General features: G+C 33.9%; 1 protein-coding gene and 1 long non-coding RNA gene across 3 annotated transcripts; both read right to left on the bottom strand.

The window, feature by feature from the left end:
- Nucleotides 1–271: 271 nt before the first annotated feature.
- LOC132607143 (protein fluG-like) lies at nt 272–14,566 on the bottom strand. 2 transcript variants are annotated; one of them, XM_060320979.1, is made up of 18 exons: nt 14,300–14,566; nt 11,809–12,060; nt 10,600–10,660; nt 10,378–10,494; nt 10,198–10,303; nt 9,821–9,977; nt 9,497–9,592; nt 9,253–9,301; nt 8,353–8,624; nt 7,289–7,461; nt 6,484–6,604; nt 6,362–6,414; nt 6,081–6,210; nt 5,116–5,261; nt 3,510–3,698; nt 2,081–2,313; nt 1,141–1,283; nt 272–461 (listed from the first exon to the last, which is right to left on the bottom strand). In XM_060320979.1, the coding sequence occupies exons 1-18, from the start codon at nt 14,462–14,464 to the stop codon at nt 399–401; spliced, it is 2,526 nt and encodes an 841-aa protein (XP_060176962.1). In that variant the 5' UTR covers nt 14,465–14,566; the 3' UTR covers nt 272–398. The 2 variants fall into 2 exon arrangements, with proteins under 2 accessions (XP_060176962.1, XP_060176963.1); XM_060320980.1 differs by lacking the exon at nt 14,300–14,566 and adding an exon at nt 13,330–13,485.
- A 2,697-nt stretch (nt 14,567–17,263) lies between these two features.
- On the bottom strand, nt 17,264–20,105 carry LOC132605416 (uncharacterized). Its single transcript, XR_009569176.1, has 3 exons — nt 19,794–20,105; nt 18,962–19,012; nt 17,264–17,551 (listed from the first exon to the last, which is right to left on the bottom strand). It is a non-coding gene; the product is annotated as an uncharacterized LOC132605416 (long non-coding RNA).
- Nucleotides 20,106–23,531: the final 3,426 nt, after the last annotated feature.

Here is a 23,531-nt window from a genome sequence, read left to right as displayed (position 1 = left end):
TATTTATTTGACAAATGGTGTCCTGATGAGTTATTCCTTTTCTTTTATTTAGGTAGGGTTGGGCAGCGACTTCACTCCACCCCTCCTCCCTGTCCTCTTACTACACACTCGTGATCACGAAATTTGAATTGAATTCAATTTTATGTTGGATGATTTTCTAAAGCTCTGTATTTATTCCCATCTAAATAAGGATATAAAACACATAAAAAGATTAACCTCTTATTGATCTTTAAGAAGAAGCACAATACGAAGTTATAAGAAAGCCAGGAACTAAAACTACTAACATGCTTTATTGAGCAATTGTATTAGATGAAATAAATTAAAAAGGACACAGCAAAATCAGTTCACGTGTGATAATAATTAAGAACAATATTGATCTCACAGTACATTTAATCACCCTAATATTTGAATATGAGGTTTTTGTATCCCTCATTATTTTCAGAATAGTACTTGATCTCAGCCTGCAAAACAGGAAATCATTCTCAGCATGCCACAATTGTTAGAGAATTACAAGGACTTTAAGTGCAGTTAAATATCAAACTTGTACTCTTTTGTCAAAGTTTTATTTACTCCATTATGCTAATTGCTAATCCAAAGACTTAGAAACCAAAAAAGAAAAAGAAGCAAAATTAAAGCCTGTTGTTGCTCATGCAATGACAGATTTCATACTAAGAATGCATGGCGTTCTTGCACTTTGCTATTCAATATTGTTAGTACTCGTAATAGATTCTGTGATTTTGCAAAACAATAAAGCTACTAGCTACTTTTAGCAATTGCGTTCATACATAATAGTATCAAAATTGTGCAAAAAGGAGAATGAGAATATCATTATGTCAATAAATTGGTTGTTAAGGCATGATTCAGCTGCCCATAAAAAGTTTACGCCTTTAAACAATCCAACCGGTCAATAGGAATCATACCCTATTGACGCCTAACTGAATAGCATCAAAGCAAATAAGGGTTCTCGAATGATTCTAAAGGTATAAAAGATGAGCTTCTATGGAAGAATTTCTAATAATGTTGATGATCCACATTCAATCTTTTTTTCATTATACCTGATAAATTCTTGAGGGCTAACAGTTCTTAAGTGAAAAGAAGAATTCTATCAAGCATGTACATGTAGTATCCTTAGCCACATACCTTGCGAACTCCTGTGATGGCAACCAAAAGCTTTTCACCAATCATATCTCTGAAAAGTGTATCTTTCTCTAAAGCTTCTACAGACTCGGCAAGAGATACTGGTAATCTTTGAAGATTCTCTTTAAGGATATCAGGATCACCATCTGTTTCACAACAAAACAAAAATGGAATGACGAATAACAGAGAAAATATCTCCCATGTGAATATGGAATTGAGGTATCAAATCTATATAACTCACTTCAGTAAGTGCAAGCATCAGCAATGATTTTTGTTATAATAGGCATTCATGGAAAGTTGCAAGTCATGTGCTTTTGAGTATATAAAAGTACTCATAGATGAATAGAATAATCGTCACCCTATTCGTTTCTAATCAAACTAAGAAAACTCAATGGCTGATACAATTTACTCACTTGCACTTAGCTTAACAGAATCCCTGTTTTTTTTTTTTTTTTTTGAATCCGTGGTTATTAGTTTCTTCTTTCTATTTCCCCCCTTTCCTTTTTTTTTTCTCTTCTGTAGATAGTGAATAGCAGGGGAATCATCCAATATTATGGATAACTGTAGCTTAATACTTAACAAACATATATTTGTTCGACATTCAAAGAGAGGAGAAACATTGACACCTAAACATTAGGAATTGATCTAAATTCACATGCTTTAAAGATGTGTCAAGATTCAAAGGGTAGCAATAAAGATGGACTTAAAATGGAGACATGGAAGGACCTTGTTCTGATTTAAAATGCCCAATTTAAGGTATACATACTGATAGATTATAGGCTCGAGCAGCGCTCTTTTAGAAAAAACATTTAAGTTAGGATCATATATAAGCATTTATAGTTTACCATAAAGTTCAAGACCCCAAAAAAAAAAAAAAAAAAATTTAATGGTTAATATTCCGTGAAGATGTAGCGAAAAAATTACTAAACGGCGTCTAACTTACCAACAGGTTCTGGAAGGATTAAGTTTCTCCGCAACCCATCAATTCCAGCAGTAATTATAGCAGCAAGACCCAGGTATGGGTTTGCACATCCATCAAATGCTTTAATTTCAAAATTGCTTACAGAGCCATGTGCAACTCCAGGAGGGCTAGCAGCTCTCAATGGTGCCTCTCTATTTTCTTTCCCCCAACAGAGGTATGCTCCACTCCACGTTCCAGGTTGTATGCGATCATAACTGAACATAGAAAGAAGTACTAAATGATTTTCATTAATCTTTCCACAGTTAAGTGCATAGTAGGACTTTGCTATCAGGTAGTTGTGCTCATTTTGAAGAATTAGCCTCTGGAAAAAGCATAAACCAATCACCAATAGATACAACGGAAAAAGCTCATAAATACCCCTAACCTATTGAAAAAGGCTCATAAATACCCTCCTTCCACCTTTTGGTCTAAAAATACCCTTCCATCCACCTTTTAGGTCTAAAAATACCCTTAAGGTTTGTTTTTGGCTCAAATATACCCCTCAAACTAACAAGTTAAAATTAACTCTTTTAAAAAGCCAAATGGCAATTTGTAATTGGTCAATAATAAAATTCCGTAATTTTAAAAAAAAAATCCAGATTTAAAAAAAAAAATTGCCAATAATAAATTGCCAGTAATTTAAAATTCCAGATTTTAAAAAAAAAAATTGCCAATAATAAAATTCCGTAATTTACATATTTTTTTTTTTAAATTGTGTGGAAACTTAAAAATTAAAAACTAAAAAATTAAAAAATATGAACGAAACTGATTATTGTTTTTTTGCATTTCGTGAATTAATCAACGAAATATGTTTTTTTTTTTTTTGCATTTCATGAATAAAAAATGAAATAGGAAATTATAATTTTTTTTTTTGCATTTCGTGTATTAAAAAACGAAATAGGATAAAAAAAATTATTTTCGTTCATATAAAAACGAAATTGGAAAATTGGACAAAATATATTTTCCAATTTTGTTTTTATACGAACAAAATTAATTTTTTTATGCTATTTCATTTTTTAATACACGAAATGCAAAAAAAAAAAATATAATTTCCTATTTCGTTTTTTTAATTCACGAAATGCAAAAAAAAAATTAAAAAAAACATATTTCGTCGATTAATTCACGAAATGCAAAAAAAAAAAAATCAGTTTTGTTCATATTTTTTATTTTTTAAATTAAATAATATATGTGTCCAATCACAAAATGCCATTTGGCTTTTTAAAAGAGTTAACTTTAACTTTGTTAGTTTGAGGGGTATATTTGAGCCAAAAACAAACCTTAAGGGTATTTTTAGACCAAAAGGTGAAAGGAGGGTATTTATGAGCCTTTTTCAATAGCTTAAGGGTATTTATGAGCCTTTTCCGTAGATACAAAGGAAGCAGGACATTCAGAATAGTGGAAAACCTCTAACCTATTAGGAAGCGGTGCAGTAAATGGTAATATGGAAGGAAGATGATTTAACACCCCAGCCATGAATGCTTCCCCAGTCTTTGACATCCCATACCGATTTGATTCACCAGATGTCATAAATACATTTTCTCCGTTCCTGGATAAACTGATGTGCACATGCGATCCAGAACCAAAATCATCTAATGCATACCTAGGAAAAAGGGTCACAAGGCAACAAACTGAGAAGACTCCCTTGGCAATAATTCATGCAGTAGAAGTTACAGAAATTGGGTCCTGACAGAAATATCCAGAGGTAACATGAATGCCTTGCAATCGGAGGTAAATGGATAATCAGAGAAGCAAATTCCAAAAATAATGCAAAAGTAACATCATTTAATTCCAAAAATAATGCAAAAGTTACATTATTTACTCTTTTACCTCAACTACTCGAGACATAAAACACAAATACTTGCATTAAACATTATGACCCCTCTCCAATAATAAAAAGGGTTGATCGATGCACAAAGCTCCTGTTATGCAGAGTCCAGGGAATGGCCGGACCAGATTGGGTCTTATGTACGCAGCTTTAGCTTTACTTTGTATTTCTGCAAGAGGTTGTTTCCGAGGCTTGAGCCAGTGACCTCCTTGTCTCAGGCAATAGCTTTTACTATTACGCCAAGGCTCCCTTTAACCCTTTCAACAATAATATATAAAACTCCACTTTTCTCTCTCTAGGTAGAGAAACATGCAAGAAGAGCATGCGCTCTTTTTCCGTTTCCAATATAGATAAATTCTTCCTCTCTCGAGTATCTCTAAATCTTGGGTTGAGGGGTTGAGACTTGAGAGGGGAGTTCCTTTTTCTCTTATAACCGAGAATGATGGAGTTATTAGTTGCGTTTAACTGGAACAAATTAGGGTGCATAAAGGAAGGCACATAATAGGCAGGAGTAACTATGAAGATAAAATAGGACTGTCTATGTGTGAGTAAAGATTGAATGACAGGAAACTATGAACTATAGATGATTAATATCATGTGAGTTACTAGAGAATATGAGAAGAAGAGGTATTCGAAACGAAACAGCAGAAAAGATCCCAAAAATGTTTTAAACTTATGACCAGCAAACATCCCTCAATTGGCTATGGTAAAGGTTTCTTAACTCTACACCATACTCGATGAACGAGAATGACAGTACACTTGCTACGCATTTTGGTCGAGCCAATAAGGTAGACATCAAAGTAAGAAATAGTGTGAGCAAAATGGAAAATGCATTATGCCTCTCGTTAATGTTTCTGGCAGAAATTTCATACATGGCACTTCAACCTAGAAAACAATGGAATCATCAAAGATTTGACCTTTTCGAACTCCGTCTCTAACTCACTAGAGGCACGGGAAACAAAGAGAAGGTGTGTGTCGAACGAGAGTTGTTGAAACTAGCATATTGGAAGATCAATCGGCTAAAATAAGCATGAACAGAAAATACAGAAAGCGGAACTAAAAGTACCATTGCAATAGCACTTCAAAAAAAAAATTAAAAAAAAAAAAGCAAAAGCAAATCCACATCAAGAAGTAAAACAAAAAAATGCACCTAAAAGTAATGTGGGGAAATTATGCTACTTGTGCTACCTACTTTGGCACAAATGTTGCCAGCAACCCATGTTTCCTTGCAACAGCTCTGATGACTTCACGTGCGAAAATTAAGCTGTCAGCTGCTCTAAAACACTCTGTGTATCTCAGAGCAATTTCAAACTGACCATGCCCAGCTTCTGCATGTAACTTTTATATTTAAAGGAGACAACATCAGGGAGGGAGTCTTTGTTGAATCAAGAAATAGTATAATGAAATATATTTTGTATATCAGTCTTACTTTAGGGAAAAAGAAAAATAATGTAGTTTATATTGCAGGAATGTAATGCCATGACACCATAATATCTATGACCATGTACGTTGACCATATGACTGAATTCCTAATTTACCTTAAAAGACTACTAATTAGTATTGGCCTTAACTAATTTGAAATTGAGGTGTAGTTGATTTACTGATTGATTGACATGAAAGACATTGGCTTTCCCCCCTTTTATTCCTTCTCCTTTCCTTTTCTTTTTCAGGAGCTGGGCCAAAGGTAGTTGATGTTGTTTGTGAAATAATTATCCTAGTAAATCATGACATAGAACTAACATGTTAATTTTGTTTTAGGTACTGACTATCCACAGTCATTTGTTAATGGAAAACAAAGAGATCCAAATACTTAGCTTCTTCTCTGGCGAGTTGAGTGCATTAGCAAAAGTAAAATAAGCAATTTTTGTGATACTTAGCTTCTTCTCTGGCGAGGTGAGTGCATTAGCAAAAGTAAAATAAGCAATTTCTGTGAATTAATACAGTCATTTGTAGCTAATTTTTCTCTGTCAAGTAGTGGTATTTGATTAATAGTACTGCATAAAGTCCTTTGGTTGAGCTCTATTCTTAAAGGGAATTAAGCTTTTTCTTGGAACTAAGAAAGGAAAAGCATGCTAAAATCTCTCCTTATATCTGCAGTACTGTATGCAAACAGCGTGAGAAAGATCAAATTTGCAAGTTAAGGAAATGGAAAATTACCTGTTCGACCGTAATATTCAATGATTGAAGAGAAGCGAAAACCTCTTCAAGTATTGGGGACGCAGCATCAAATGCTGATGTAGAACAGTAAGAAGTCCTGTCAAATGGTGTCCATTCTTCTTTTCCATCCCTATATAATTTCATTATATGTTTACGCTAACATATTACAGACTAGAATCTCCAAACACACATATCATGAAGGGAAAACTCGACTGACATAACTCACAAATACAAAAGAAACTCTAAATAAAAATTATTACGGGAAAACTTGACTGACATACCTCAATACACTCTTCAAAAGATAAAATTCATTTTCAAAGCCTGCATTCACGACCTGAACACGTATATATAAACTAGATAAATATGATTTTTCAGATGTAGCGCAAAAAGACATCAAACGTACCAAGTCGAATTCGTCTTTTAAAATTTTGGAGACTCTGCGCAATGCTTCTCTTGGACAATATTCCCAAACTTTACCAGGCTCGATGTACATGTCAGCCAAAACCATTTCTTGTTGTTTTGCCCTGGATCAAAAGATGCATATTAAACTTGATCAGGAAACAACAAAATCAAATCAAGTTAAAAAGAAACTTGATTGAATAATTGCCACGCCAAGGTCCATACATTTGTCATAGACAAGATAGAAAAACCGAAATAGTTGGACATCAATGTGTGAAATTTTAGAGGAAAATACTGTACATTGATCTTCTATCTGTTTCCTACACGTTCACGAACTATATCACATGATATCATGGAAGAATTGCATCAATGTTTCAACCTAAATTGAAAGCTTTACACAATTGAGTTTGATGACATCTACAACACATAAATTGGACAAGGACTGAGCAGTGAGGCTGCAGAACAACTGATATATGAAACCTTGAAATAAGGAAAACACACACTATGGAAGAACCAAATCTATTTTTCTAGAGCTGATAATGGAGAACTCTAGTATTCTGTAAAAAGAGTTGTCGGGATGATTCACATCCAAATTTTCTCGACTATTTTCTGTACCCTTTATGTTATCCCAATATTTTTCTAATATATTAATAATATTTTCTCAATCCTATTAAATTGAGCTTCATTATATTGAGCTTCCACTGTTAGTGACCAGGTAACTGATCCCATACCATAATCTATTAATAATTATATTCTCAAATCCTATTAAAAGAGTGAATTTCTCAAACACTTTAGACAACAAGCTGTACCACGGGAGTCTGCATTTGGTAGATAAATCAGGAACGATTCTGATCTCTCCCGAGGCGGTGAGATTAGTATCCACTGCAGGACCATCAGATGTTGAACTCATTCCCATACATGCACAAGTTAAGCCTACACCGTGCTTTTCCACAGAACTATAGAAATGTTGCCGTGGAACAACCTGTAATTGATGCACAAGTCACAAACAAATCAATCCACTTTTGACTAGAGCATAGAAAGCAGAAACTCAACCAATGTTCAATTATATCATGTATTGACATTAATTGAAAAGCCTGAAAAGTGTAAAGCATGAACATGTTGTACTTGACCAAAATAAAACATCAGATACAATAGCGGATATTTGGTATTTGCATAAATTCCCAATAGAATTACTTGGTATTGACTTTCAGATTATCATAGCCAACAAGATATTCCAATAATAAGGAATCATAACCGAGAAAAACAATTCAAATTATGTGATAGTAGCTCTATTGAATTTATTTGATAATTACAACAGAATATGGGAAATAATCCAGTAAAGCATTCTTTTCAAGAACTTAAACCATAAATCAAAATTAACGACAAGTAGAAATGAAGCATATTCATGGTTGGACTTGTAATTGCTTTGGCTTAAAATCACTACTAGTGAAGAACTGAAAATTACCGGAAAGTTTGTCAAGATCACTATATATGCTAGTTGAGTGTTCATTTTTTCACAAATTGAATACTCAAATTTAACCAAAATGAATTATCTTTACTTTTAATGGATCTATTTGTGATAAGATGGTTTGAGTAGTCTTTCAATTTCATAATTTTATAGTATAGTTATACACTTGCTCTTGATGCTCTATTTAAAGAAATCCTTTAACCAGTATGTCTGAAAGTTTTGATCCAATTAAAAGACTAGGACCTAGCCCAAATTGAGTTAAATTCCGTTTGTTGTTCAAACTCCTTGCATTTTCTTTCAGTGGGACAAAAATTTGGGTGGACGCAGGCATTGGAAAGCATATCACTAAATATTTCATAATCTTAAGGGGAAAGCAGTAACATAAATGGACAAGGCAAAGCTTACACGGCATCTATGCTGGCCAGAGGCATCTATCCAAATAATACGAACAAAGGTAACATCCTTCGATGAACCATTTAACTCTTCCTGCTGGAAGGAAGATGATAAAGGAGGTTTTACATCAGAATATCTTGAAGAAACGTCAAGCTTGTAGAATTGCTTTGCGTTTTCTGCAAAAAGATCTTTAGCGGCTGTAACAGCTTCTGGAATTGAAAGATCACCATCAACGCATGCATCACGTAGAACAGAGAACACTACTTCGCGCCCTTTCTTTGCACCTGTCAAGTCCAGACTGTATCAATTACAGATAAGAAAGAAGATAAAATAGGAATAAATCACTTAGCTAACTTGCAACCCAAGTCGGGTATTATCGTTTGATAATAACTTTTTTTTTTTTTTTTTTTGCTTCCTCACAGCTTCTGAAGGAATTATTTCCTTGATCAAAGTGATAAATGTGCCTCAAGTTTTTCTTGCCGCGCCTCATCAAGCAAGATTCTCATTTCTATTATATAATTCAATAAATTGTTTCATAAACTTAAGTTCAAATTTCCAAGGCATAAAATAATCCAGTTAGGTAGTAAGGAAATGGACATGCGGAATGTTCATAATGAGAAGGGCACACATAATGGAGCAATCAAACATCAGTAAAAGACAAACACATCGTCTGCGTAAAAACATGTATCCTCCAACGTAAAAACTCCAACAAGAGTGAAGAGTGCAGCGAGGACATGGCATTCTACAAGAATTGTTTTGTACTTTTTAGCTAGCCAGATTTCACGGGTGTTTAGGATTAGCTGAAACTAAAAAATTTATTATCTTTTGAAAAGCAATAGTAGGTACAAAAGCTTGTCATGTCATGCTCTAATGATACGAGATGAAAAAAAGAATTCAGGAATCAGGACAAACCTAAATAAAAGGTTTCAGCAAATGCGATGCCATCAGTGCTGAACATAACCTGTTGATATCCAAACATTACATAGGAAAATTTTCACTCTTAGATGGAGAAATTATTGAGGCTCTAAAAGAGTAGTCAGCCTAAGAATACAGATATCTGCAGCCTGGACTAGAAAGATAAGTTATTAGGTACATCAGTACATAAATAGAACAAGGTAAGGTACTATTCAAGGGTATCTTGAAATAAATGGACAACCTTATTCATTGGGGCAAGCTCCAGGAGTTCTTTTACTGAGGACATCATCCCATGGAAGCTAAGTTTAGGAATTGCCAACCCAAAATCAAGATAGACCTGTAACAGAAGACATTGGCCCTGTTAGAGAGAATCAAGGCAAAAGATACATCTTCATCATCATCGACAGATGTTGAAATGTCTCTTATGTGGCAGGCAATACAGAATTCCAAGAAAAAAACTGTGTTAATACATAAGATCTCCATGTAACATGTTGGTAATTTTTTTTTTTTTTAACATGTTGGTAATTTCAGATGTAGGACAAAAAAAAAAAAAAAAAAATCTCACTTGGGGGTACACAGAAGCCAGATATGAAGCTTCCTTTGAGAACGGATAGGACGCATGTAAAAGCACTAACCGACTCTTCATGAATCTCTTATCCTCAAGAAGATTTCGAAGATGAAGGGGATTAGCAAGCCTCAGATCCAAATCCTTGTCCCCGAAACTGAAATGAAGAAATAAAACAATGTTGCTTATAAGAACTGGGAGGATACTACAAAAAGAAAAACAAATTGCATACATCTCACATTTGAATTGTTAGTTTGAATAAGAAGAATATCAGGCCAGCAGCAAAGGCTCAAAAACGGTTGACTTGATCAAATTTAGAAAAGCTAGAAAGAAAAATCAGACCAGGCTATCTATTTCAAAAACAATCTTTCTGTTACCCTGTGTGTATTTGCATTGGCAAGTCATAACATTGAGCCACCTTCAAAGCATGCATGAAGATATAATCAATGAAGCTCTTGTTTGAGATTCGGATGGGACGCCCAGCTGGAAGCACAGAAACTATCAGAATTACATGCTCAATTCTGGTGCATTACAACTCCACATCTCGCAAAACTCACCACATAAAACATCACTAAGGCCCTCCTCAGCCTCCTTTTCAGTAACTTCTGTATTAATTGCAAGACCGCTTCGATATGCTACAATACTTTTAAATGCAAAGACTTTATCCGCTACTGTATAGAAAGATCAGGAAAAGCTTTTGGAACCATAATTAGTTAGCAGGAAGAAAAATTCGTAATTGCAATATTCCAGAATATATTGACAGATAATAAAAGGATATGACTTCAACTCATCAGTGAAAATTTCCATGAATGATCCCAGTGTCCATGTTCCATTTGAACCCTAGAATAGAATAGCATAGGAAAGGAGTAAAAGATAAACAAATTTTACAGGGGTAGAAGGATTTAAGAAAGAATATTCTATTCCAAAGATGATAGTATGAGAAAAAATGAGCTTGCTCCCTCTGTTTGTGCCATTGATAACAACAGTTAGAAAAAAACAAAGAATGATTCGAAAAGTCCCTCCACTTCATAGTCAACAAATGCAAAAGAGCTATCAATAATTTAACACCGTCTAATAATGGTGCAATGAACAGCAGCAATAGCAACAGGGTTACATAAAATGATATCATATACTAGCTCCTTATATATGTATGAAGCCTACAATGTCAGGTTGTTTTACTAAAGGGTCAAAGATTCAAGTCAAGTAATGATGATGTTCTAAGAAAAGAAATTCAACTCATTTCTAGTCACCGAGAACGATGAACGGGCATCTGATTTCAGAACTGTCAGTCTGCATGGGAACTCAAATTAACCAAACTATAACGAAAAGGTCAGGCAAATGCAAGCAAGCAGGGAAGCAAATCCTCTGGAGAAAATGTGCAAAGATCTTGTAATAATTTTTACTTTGGGATGAAAAAGACAGTATCGTTCTTAACCAAGATATATGTGCATTATGTCCGGGTCTACTAACAGTGGCGGACCCAAGATTTTCACCAAGCGGGTTCAATATATTAAAAAATAAATACACAAAGAAGCTAACAAAACTGTTAGTTTTCTTCTGCAGTGGTTAAATGCTTAAAAGAAAAAGAAAGCTCATTTGTTGTATGGCAGGCTCGAACTTGGGATCCGTTCAAAAGTTTGAACCCACTTTGCCAGTGGGCTGGGCGTTGCCTTTAGTTCAAGTGGAGTCAAAATTTAGTATTTACCTTGTATTCTTTCAAAGACAAATTAAATATACATATATATACTGTGTAATTTTTTGACGAAGTGGGTTCATATGAATCCATTTGACACCGTGTAGGTCCGCCCCTGTCTACTAATCTGAGAGGCACTAACTGGTGAAAGAACACCCAAACAACACTAGAACAATTATGATTCCACTGAGTACCACATTTCAAACCAAAGCATAGTGTTTATCCATTTTTCTCCGGTGATTCCACAAACACCATGAGCAAATAGCAGTATACAACATAATGATTATTATATTACCTTCTCAAGAATCTTTTCAGCTACACGCTCAACTCGTAGAATTCTACCAACTGTTGGTACAAAACTTCTATGCCATTCGATATCATGTTTTTTGTCCAACTCAATTCCATCATCAATAAGTAAGACAGAGATTTTTGCAGCTTTGAAGCAAATAGCAGCGCTCGGCTCCAACCCAAACTGCTGGCGAGATTCTTGAACAGCATGCAAGGATAAGTTTGAGCCATATATTCCCGCGATTTCTTTCAGGCTTCTCTAAAAGAAGAAACCGTAATGTAAGAAGGATTGGAAAAGAGCAAAAAGATATGTCTAAAAACTAGATTCAAGAATGACAAGATAATATAAACGCCACATAAATAAGTAAAGAGATAATGACAGGAAGACCTTTGCGCATGTCCTTGACCAGAAACTATGTAAGTAATCACAATCTCAAAATAATTTGCAACTGTTATGGTAAAACTTTAATGTAAGACCTTTTCATCCCAGATGCACTAAAATGCACACATATCACTGAGCTTAATGGATTTAAAACACAACCCTGCTCCCAAGAAAGGACGCAATATGGAATTACCAGTGTAAAAGCAAGGACTTATATCACATTTATGAAATGGAAAGATACAACACTAAGATAATTGTTCCTTGAAAAAGCGAGGATCAAGCTACCTCCAATACTTAGTCAAAAAGCTCAAGGTAAACAAAGACATAGCTAATTTATTGGCCTTAACAGCATTGTCTTACAACTATTTTCTACTGGCTGAATTGAGAGAAATGAAATTCTATTTCTGTCTTGCCTATATATATATGTGTGTGGGGAATGATCTTCATGCCGTCTGTAAGCACTCAAAGAAAGCAACCTTAAAAAATGTGTGAATTTCGGACCTATCATACTTTGATTTTTAATTATGGAATTGAGTTCATTTCTGTGTTTCACTCTCTCTAGATTCTTATTTAGTATCTGACAGTTTTCTGAAAGTTATAGGCAGTTTGCAGATTTGTGAAATCAGCTGAAAATTAAAAGTTTTAATCAGAAGAGACTACTTGGACTACTGAAATTCGAACCATCACCAACAAGGTAAAGTCAGGTAACCACCCAACAGTGCTTTCAGTTCATCTAAAACAGAAAATTTATAAACAAATGTGCTTCCTCTGAATTGTTTGATACAAGTCTAAGGACCCGAGGACTTATTCCTAGGGTTCTCCTTTTTCTTTTGTTTCCCTTTCCTAAGTCTTTCCACTGCTTTTCCAGCTAACAACAGCCCCTGATTTTCAACCTCTATTTCAAGTACAAATTGAAGCCCGTTTTGTGCTTACAGGAAAGCTAAAACCCCATTATTGCTAACAATTGTTCTACCCTTATTGGCCCTAAACATGTGCTACTTGGCCCAATAAACTGCTGTGGAATCAGTCCTTACTAAAATCATTAAATGAGATAGCCATAACTTGAAGAGCAAGACCCCATCTCACTACAGGAAAATCAAAGCAAATTATCTGTCATTTTTCAGAAAACCATTAAATGCTACTTACAGAAGCATTCAATACACCAGGGGTAACTAGTTTCTTTATCATATACAGTTCAAATGTTGTGCCTTCAAATAAAATCAAAGTTTTCAAGAACGCCTTCACATTTCCGTTTACGCAAGAAAGTTATGTCTTTTCTACACAACAAGAAGTATTCTTCCAGTTCTTACCTACTATAATAAAGCATTAAGATAGTCAATAATCCCTCTGTTCCATTCCATATGACACCCTTTCCTTATTCGTCCCTTCCAAAAAGAATATCACCTTTCTAAAGCCAAAAACTCCCTAATCATGACATTCCCATTTTGCCCTTAATAAAAGATTTAAAATGGTATGTGAACAACTACCACTACTACTAGTTACTCAGAGTACTTTTAGTATGTTATACACTTAGCTTTGGAAAAATTACAGGCAGATACTATTCGGCCATCTGGTCAACAAAATATATACACAGGGTAGTATATAAAGTATACCAAATATACATACCTATACATGTAATATACATATAATATCACCTATACAGCCGAAGGGTATAGGAAATGTATACTTCGGCCATGTTTGGTAAACTAGATGGGTGAAGTGTACATTTAGGTAAGTTTCCCTTTATAGCTTAAGCATCAAATGTCCCTTTTCCCTTTTGTAATCTCAAACTACCATATAAATTATTGAAGGGATAATTTCAATAATATCAAATCCAGCATAAAATATTACATCCATGTAGCCATACTTTTAATTTACATCGGCATAACCATTTTTTTTCAACCGTATTTATACACACGATATATAATGTATCAAACTTATATAAAAGTGTATAATAAACATTATACACTTACTCTGGACAATGTATCACCCTTATATAAAAGTGTATAATAATATATAAAAGGGCCATTTGGGATAATATTAGAAATGGCAAAAAGATTGTGTGTGTGGGTGGTGGAGGTGGGTTGGGGGGGGGGGGGGTAGGAGAAGAAGTGACCTTGAAGTTGATGGTATGTGGCACGTCGGATAAGGCATCACCAGCTGCTTCAGAAAAGCAGTTGAGAAAAGGAAAAGTGGATTCAAGTGCTACAATATTATGGGCATGAGCATCTACTATTTCCACTGATTCTACTGCTTTTTTCAGCTCTGCAAATCTCTCCATTTTCTTCTTTCTTTTCGTCTTCACAAAATCAGCTAATACAGAGAGAGTCCAATGTTTTGGACTTTACAGTTTGTTGTTTATAGAAGAAAATCTTGCGAAGTGGCTTGTGTGTACAACTACACGTGCGTACTATTACATCCTATATTACTTGTCTGCTTTCGTCAACAAAAGTGTACTGTTATAACATTACCCCCAATAAATTGTACTCTTATTGATATTAGATATTTTTAAAAATAATTAATGTTATTGTCAAATTAGAAAAAATTTAATTAATTATATTTTGATTTTGTAAATAGATAAATATTATGTGATGAATATTTTTATTAATGTGGACAAATTAATATGAAAGGGAGGAAAGTACCTTTCTTTTGTCTTAATGTGTTTTGAATATCGTGCCATTAATTAATTTCCTCATAATGATGATACATGGGATTCACTATTTCCAAAATCAGACATGGAACATGACTTATTCAATGACTTATACCCATAAATTCTAGTAAAAACTATCAAGAATATCTAGTCATATCAAACAAATATACTTGCTTATCCTATGTCCCTACTTATGAGATATAATATGAGTCAAATACATATGATGAAAATACACTCAAAATAGAAGAAGCTAGAAAAAATATATAAAAAAAGTAATGTTATTGACTGGATTCGAACCTGAGCGGGCAAAGGAAGAGTCGCCCAAATAGGCGCGAATACACAAAATACACAGCTTTTACTTTAAAATAAGCTATAAATTATAATTTGAAAAATGATAATCACTGATGGTAAGATCCTAGAAGATATTTATGTCTTTAAGTTTGCCTAATAAAAATCCTGATTTTTCGTCTTCACACAAAATCAGCTAATACAGAGTCAAAACTTTTGCACTTTAATAAGCATTAAGTACACGCGCGCGTACTAGTACTAATATTACGTAGCTTTCTTTTTGTCTTATTGTGCTTTGAATATCGTGCCATTAGTAATTTTCCTCATAATGAGTGCTGACTATTAACCACGTGAAATTTTCACGATTTCCAAAACGAAAAAATATTTTAACATTTTAAATGTACGAATAATTTGTCAAATATTACTTCATCCGTTCATTTTAACTTGTTCGGTATACTAAAAATAGTTGTTCATCTTTACTTGTCTAGTTTGAAAAATTGAGAAATTTATTATTTTGATCCCATTTCACCCTTATTATTAATTATTTAGTTAGAAACTTTAAAGAATTGTTAGTGGTTATATAACTTTTAAAATATTTGATTGGTTTCACACATTAAACGACTGAGTAATAACTAGGAATGATATAGTAAAACTATCATCCTATTTATAGCTCCTTAAGAGATGTGCCAAGTCAATACATGATAAGTAAAAAAGGGACGGAGGGAGTACAACAATAGTTTTATGAGTTTTACTTTCTCTAGACGTGTGTAAAGAAGTTATTACTAGGAATGATATAGTAAAATTATCATCCTATTTATAGCTCCTTAAGAGATGTGTCAAGTCAATATATGATAAGTAAAAAGGGACGGAGGGAGTATAACAATAGTTTTATGAGTTTTACTTTCTCTAGACGTGTGTAAAGAAGTTTTACACTAACGTTACCTATCAAATCTTAATGATCAATTATAATCAAATAAATTATACTAATATTGCTGAATTACACTGTCATGTTAATATATGTGACTATATCTATCATTTTTAAATTACCAAAAAAAATTATTATATCGCATAGCATGAATAAGGAAACAAGAAATTAGTACGGAGTCAAAAAATGAATTAAAAAAAATTATGTACGTTACAAAATGGACAAAAATAAACATTAGTACTGCGGTACCACTCCCTAATAAATAATGAAAAGAAAGTGAAGGGAAAATCATCTTCACCCCTTATTTTGCTTTAAAGATAAAATTTTCCCTCAACTTTGAATAATTGACATTTTTTTCCCTTTATTCTATGTAATGTCTATTTCACACTTATTATTTCAATCCTCCATTTATGTAATATAATTTTATATTATATATAATATTTATTTTATTAAGCTAGGTATTTATAGATTCTTATTTAAGTTCATTAACATTGTAAGTAGAATAATACTTTTATGAATATGCCATATAATCTAATGCTAGTCTTTATGATTTTTATTTTAATATTATATGCATTAAGTATGTATATATGTATGTACATGCATGTATATTTAAGTTTTACTTCTTTCTTATTCTCTGTTGTCTTGTCTATATAAATAAAAACAAGTTGGTGGTCAAAAAAGGATTACTTTTGAAATTTATTTACAATATAAATTAATAATTTTAGAAAACTTGTCTCTATTTTTTTTTTGTATTACCAGCATTCAAATATATTTATAAATTTATTATTACCTATTATTTTCACTTTTATAAATAGATAGTAGAATTTTGATTATTATTAATAAAATTAGTTTTTTTATACTCAATTCGTATTTCTCACTTTCTTTTTCGCCCCGAATACAATATTTATTTGTTATACGAATTTTGTTACATAGATTTTTTTTTTTTAAAGAATGATTTTAAAGAAGTAAAAAAAGAAGAAAAATTTGATAATTTAAGGATAAAATAGGCATTTAAAAAAATCAAATAGGATATGATAGAGGGGGCGGGGGGGGGGGGGGGGGGGGGGGGGAATTGTCTATTGTTCATAGTTGAGGGGGAGTTTGTGTCACGACCCAACTCCGTAGGCCGCGACTAATGTCCGTACTGGACACCCAAATGTACCCAATAACCCAGTTTAGCATAATAACAGAATATTTCAAATATAAAAATCACTTGACGTTAGTAATTAGCATAAAGGAACCGACACAGTACATGGAAGCCAATGAGGCTCTCACAGATCGTATCATAACCAAACATATGCAGAACCCACACAAGTATGTCTACAGACCTCTACAAATCATAACAGAATCATAAGACGGGACAGGGCCCCGTCATACCCCTGAATAGCATACATATATATAATAGCGACGGACTATACCAACATATAGGCTCTGGACAAAAGAGCGCTCCAAACATAGCAGAATGGATGTCCTAGGCAAGTGGTCAGCAAATTTATCTTCTGTACCTGCGCGGCATGAAAGCGCAGCCCCCGAAGAAAGGGGGTCAGTACGAAATATGTACTGAGCATGTAAAGCACAGAACGTAGCAAACAAGGTCATAGTCATAGCAGAAGATACAGAAAATGGACAGAATATCCAGATTAGCAAAATACTGTTCACAAGGCATAAATAGTACTTGTTGAAAAACATATGTCGTACCTGGCCCCATTACGGAACAGATCATAACTGAAACAGAACTTACAGAGAAGTGAGTGTGACGTCCGGAGTATCAGATGCATATTTTAAAACATGAGGAGTATGTGCAGAAACATGTATCATATCATAGCCGGCCCTTGCCAAAGGGACTCGGCAAACAGAATGTGGCCACCCCCGACGCTGGTGCCACCATACATAAGGAACAGAGCAGAATAGGGGATAACCCCGTAGCATAACATATCATATCAAATGGCCATATCAGATCATATCAGAATGTGTACATGGCACATCATACTCCACAAACCCATGTACATATATACCTGCCCCCTCACATCGAGGCGCGGCGAACAATGCAGATGATTACGCTTGACAACATATCCTGGCCCGGGCTCAGTGTGGGAGACATTGGGACATCCACGAATGGAGTAGTGAGAGACTAAATGCAATTAAAATATCACAGATTTCCAGAGACTCAATGAGGCATATCGAATGACAAATCAAATCAATGGAATCGGACGGAATCATAGTAAATGTACGTCATATGTCATAGTGAATCACGGAAAATAGTACTACTGAAATCATTTTCATATCTCAAAATGGTTTACCAGACTCGAGGGAATCATTGTAATAATTTCTCTTCAGTAGTTAGGAGGACAGTCAAAACATTTCATTTTTATATTGTTCGAAAACAAGGCAATAGTGTGATAAAATAGCAAAGCGGGAATAGTGGGGATCAAAATAAACGAGTTTCGGATATCATAATAAATTGCAGAAATATAACCTTTCTGAAACCGTTCCGAGTGTTACAACAATTTATCAACTCAATGGAATATTCAAAACAATATTTGTTGGGTAATTAGAATGGTAATCAAAACGTTTCTTTCAAGAATCGCTCGAAAAGAGGACTTAAGTACCTTAAGGGCAAAACCGGAAATAGCGGGCCCACCTAGGGACAAACAAGGCGGTGGGCTCGAATTACGCATTTTTAAGCTTATGGGGTCATCTACGAAGGTTGTACGGACATTCTATAATTTCCAAAGTAATTTGGGAAAAGTTTGCTAAGTTTTCAAGAAAGAGTACAAAAAGGGTTCAATCTTACTGAAAGAAAAATTGATATTTTCACTTGCGGATTCCGAGGGGCAGAAAGTCTTTCTAAGCCCGAATCCGATCCTAACATACTTAGGGCATGCCAAAAGAAGAATCGGGGTAGCTTTACATACCTTTTGAGCTTTTTAGGCCTATGCAAGCTCACTTCCCGTTTCGTCGAAAATCTGCAAATGGTCACATTTACCAATTGTGAGTTATGGATGCCATAAATTCAACTTAATGCATATTTGTCTACCGAAATTTCGGCAGCACTTCCCCTATACATATAGCACCCCCGAGAATTCAACTCGGCCAAAACCATCAACAACAACAACAATTACCATAAAACACAATATAACATAACTAGGCATCCTTCCAACATAATGTCATAACCTTCATTCCGACTTCGTATTTTCAATTCAACATTGACATTCTTGTATTCGTTACTAATCAAGATCATTACCACACAATTCGGGAGCACTTCATATCATTTCCATAAGATATTCATAAGATATACCAAATATACAAACTTTCTACCAAAGTCACATTTCATCCGAAGCTTTTAATCTTCAACACACATATTCCTAACATATTTCCATCTTTCACCTTCATCAACAACAATCATAATTCACATTTATAATCTTACTTTCATAATTATATATATATATATATAAAAAAAATATATATAAAAGTCACATAATTTCCCCCAACAACCTACAACCATTTTCATTACCAACTTGCTTCATTAAACCCTTATTTACCTCATAAACACCACAACAACGCAACTAACAAGCTAAATGGAATTTATTTCACCTCCCCTTCATTACACTCTACCACACGGCCATGCACACACTTGCACACACACACTGCTCACACTATGCACATCACAATTCCATAATTCTCATTCAATTCTCATCATCATAACATATATAGTCATTCCATAACACAAAAGGATAGAAATCTTACCTTTTTCTTCAAACTTCCACTTGCCAACACAAGCACTTTCTTGCCTTAAAAATTATACCATGTTGAAGAGCATCCTTTAATTAGCAATATTGCTAGAAAAGTATGATTTTTTGATCAAAATCCATGGACTTGGAAAATTTTTCTTTTGTCTTGAAGGGGGCCGAACCCCCCTCTTACTCTTTCTTTCATTTTCTTGTTTTGTTTTGTTTCTTGAACATTCTAAGAGATGATGACTACTTATATTCTTTTTTTTGCACATGGAAAATATTCATTAAGTGGGTGGCCTTGGGCCAAGTGATGGCCGGCCACCCCTTACACAATTGGGCCTAATTTTTTTTTTTATTTGAGCCCAATGACTTATGGATCACATTTTGCAATTCCCGAAACTAATTTCCAAAATTCCAATTTTGCCCTTGGCCTTCCTCCGTGTTTCCACACCAATATTTTTCATGAACAACACACACATACAGTAATCCAAATCAACATATGGCCTTATTCCTTACAAATCATAATTTTTCCGAATACGCGAAAATACGGGATATAACAGTTTGTTTTAAAGCAAAGTTAATGGGTGCAAATGATTTTCACTCTTTACCGTGGCCACATGAGCATGAGCTTAATGACGGGACAGAACATGAAAACAAAACGGAAAAGAGCCTAAAATGCCCTTAAACTGTTAGAATTGGTGCAAAATGCCCTTCATCCACCTTTCCACCCCTAAATACCTCCGCCGTTAACTTATAGGGTCTAAAATGCCCTTATTTTTACGGTCCACATCTTATTTAAGAATCAATAATTATTTAACACATGACATTACCTGATTTGCCTCTTTGAATCCCACAATAAATTAAAAATAAACCCCCCCCCTCCACTCTCGCTTCACACTCCCAGCCCACGCAACCCCGTTTGACACAATTCTTCCTCCCAATGAACCCCCACCCTCCTTCTTCACCTTGCATACAATCTTTGAGGAGCTATGACAACCCCTATGAGAAAAATGTTTCCTGCGAGAGCGGATTGGGTCACAAGCAACGGGGTGTGTGTGTGTGGGGCGGGGGTGTGAAAACAGATGGGGCATACATAGCTTGTCGTAAAAAATTGAGAAAAATTAGGATTTTGCTGGATTTGAGGAATAAGATTCACATGCTGGTTTCTCATGAACATAAAATATCCCCACCGCCAGCATGATCTATTTTCATTAAGGCTTAATGCATGTGTAATCTTCTAAACTTATCTCTTTTTTTTATTTTTTTATTTTGATACATCAATTAAGTGTTATTCATATTAAATCATTGAATTTGGCCTCAAGTGTGTCTATCAAACACAATCTGACTCACATAATATATATGTTGAATTTCATTTTTTTTTGTTAGCCTTGCTCGTGAATGTCAATCACATCCAACGTAAAAAAATTCAACCAATTAAAACACACCACCCATTTTAATTAGACACATCAAATATTAAGTTTTGATTTTGGTTTTGTTTTTTTAGTTTTCAGTTTGGTTTCCAGTTTTGGTTTCTTATTTTTCAGTTTTTAATTTTCCAGTTTTAGTTTCCAGTTTTTAGTTTCCAATTTTGGGTTTTTTATTTTCTAGTTTTGGTTTCTTATTTTTCAGTTTTAATTTTTATTTTGAGTTTTAGTTTCAAATTTTGATTTCAAAATTTTCAGTTTTGTTATTTGATTGGTTAAGTGGTGGTTCTTCACTTGTATAACACAATAGCACACTTCTTCCATTTGATGTGTATAATTAAAATGGGTACGGTGATTTAATTAGTTGAATTTTCCACGTAGGATGGGATTGATATTCACATGTAAGGCTGAAAAAATAAGACTCACAATATACATGTTATGTAAGTTGGATTGTGTTTGATAGACACACTTGCAGCCAAGTTCAGGAATCAATAAAAACAACACTTAGTTGAGATGTCAAAATAAAAAAAAGAATCAAATTTAGGGGGACGTAAATGCGATAAGCCTTTCATTAATTAGTAGTACATTCTTCCATCAAATACATCATAATTTTTCTTTTTCTTTTTTGAAATTTCCTACTCATTATTCGCTTCACGGTCCACAAGTAGAGCTATGTCGTAACGTTGTTTTATAGGAATTTGGTCTTTCTTTAATTGAATGAGCATTACGATGAAATCATAGTTAAATTTTAACTTGCTCATACCTGATTTTAATGGACAAAACTTTTGATTTGTCTCAACCCCAACTCCATAATCCACTCCACATTGCCCAGTTAAAGGTAGCTAAAGTATAAGAAATTATAATCTATATACAATGTGATAAGAATTTTTGCCCAATTAAATATAATTAAGTATAAGAAATTATAATTTATTCAAATATAACAAGAATTTTCATTGCATCCATCTGACATATTTAGAAATAATTTTTTTGTGTAATATGAAGCAAAGAAAGCTGGTGTTGACTTATAGGGTGTGTGTGTGTGGGGGGGGGGGGGGGTTGATTGGGAGGACGAAGACTAAAAATAGAAGAGAGAGGAGAAGTGGGTCAAAGGTTTTTTTTAATTTATTGTGGGATTCAAAATTAGGCCAATCAGGTAATGTCATGTGTTAAATAATTATTGATTTTTTAAATTAGATGTGGACGGTAAAAAATAAGGGCATTTTAGACTCATAGGTTAACGACGGGGTTATTTGGAGGCGGAAAGGTGAATGTAGAGTATTTTTATACCAATTCTAATAGTTTAAGAGTATTTTAGGTCCTTTTTTGAAAATAATATTACTGCTTTGAATCAAATAAGTAAAAGTTATTTAAGTTGGTTTTATCTATTTTTAAGCTAATCCAAACACCTCACAGACGCACTAGCTTTATTTATCTTTTATTGGATTCTGAATCCAATTTTTCTATTCTAATCACAAGCCTTGTTTCATTAAAAATAGGGAGGATGGACCACCTTTTGATCGGCTATCTAACATTGGGTCACAAATTGAAATGAAGTTGAAAAATAGTTAATCTAGAGCTAGACGTTTTAGCCTTATATTCTTAGTTGGGAAAAAGGCCTGATTTACCCCCTCTACTTTGGAAAAAAGTTTCATATTTACTTCCCGTTATATTATCAGCCTATTTATACCCCTATCGTTACAATAGTTGAAATATTTTTCCCTATTTTCACCCCCCTGTCCACCGTGGCCAATGACTTTTTAAATAAAGGGAAAAAAACCTGATTTACTCCTCTACTTTGGGAAAAAATTTATATTTACCCCCCGTTACACTATCAGCTCATTTATACTCCTACCGTTAATGAATTACCAAAGAACAAAAATAGTGTAAATAAATCTACATCTACCAAATCAGAGTAACATCCAAAGTATCAATGTTCTAGGTCAAACAATTATAAAAACACAAAGAACAGAAAAAGAAATCCAAAGGAACTAAGAAAACTGTTTGAATGGGATTCTTGGGTGCCATATGCTTTTTAACTATAATAATGATATGTACTAAAGAAGGGTGAACAAAAGTGTACTCCTTGCTTATCCACACCATGAGCCATCTCATATCCATCAGCCCCATTGAAGTAAACAATACACTTTTGTGCAATCTTTAGAAGACTTTTGTTCACCCTTCTTTAGTACATATCTTTATTATAGTTAAAAAGCATATGACACCCAAGAATCCCATTCAAACAGTTTTCTTAGTTCCTTTGGATTTCTTTTTCTGTTCTTTGTGTTTTTATAATTGTTTGACCTAGAACATTGATACTTTGGATGTTA

This window comes from Lycium barbarum, chromosome 8 (assembly GCF_019175385.1).
Source record: "Lycium barbarum isolate Lr01 chromosome 8, ASM1917538v2, whole genome shotgun sequence".
Lineage (NCBI taxonomy): Eukaryota > Viridiplantae > Streptophyta > Magnoliopsida > Solanales > Solanaceae > Lycium > Lycium barbarum.
This window is presented reverse-complemented; position numbering and strand designations above follow the sequence as displayed.

Bases quoted from the DNA above. Each gene is read 5' to 3' on its own strand.
- LOC132607143 (XM_060320979.1), bottom strand. From the start codon at position 14,464: ATGGAGAGATTTGCAGAGCTGAAAAAAGCAGTAGAATCAGTGGAAATA. The intron at 12,061-14,299 runs GTCACTTCTTCT...TTCTTCTTTTAG, and splicing joins CACATACCATCAACTTCAAG to AGAAGCCTGAAAGAAATCGC. The intron at 10,661-11,808 runs GTAATATAATAA...ATTCTATTCTAG, and splicing joins CTGAAAAGATTCTTGAGAAG to GGTTCAAATGGAACATGGAC.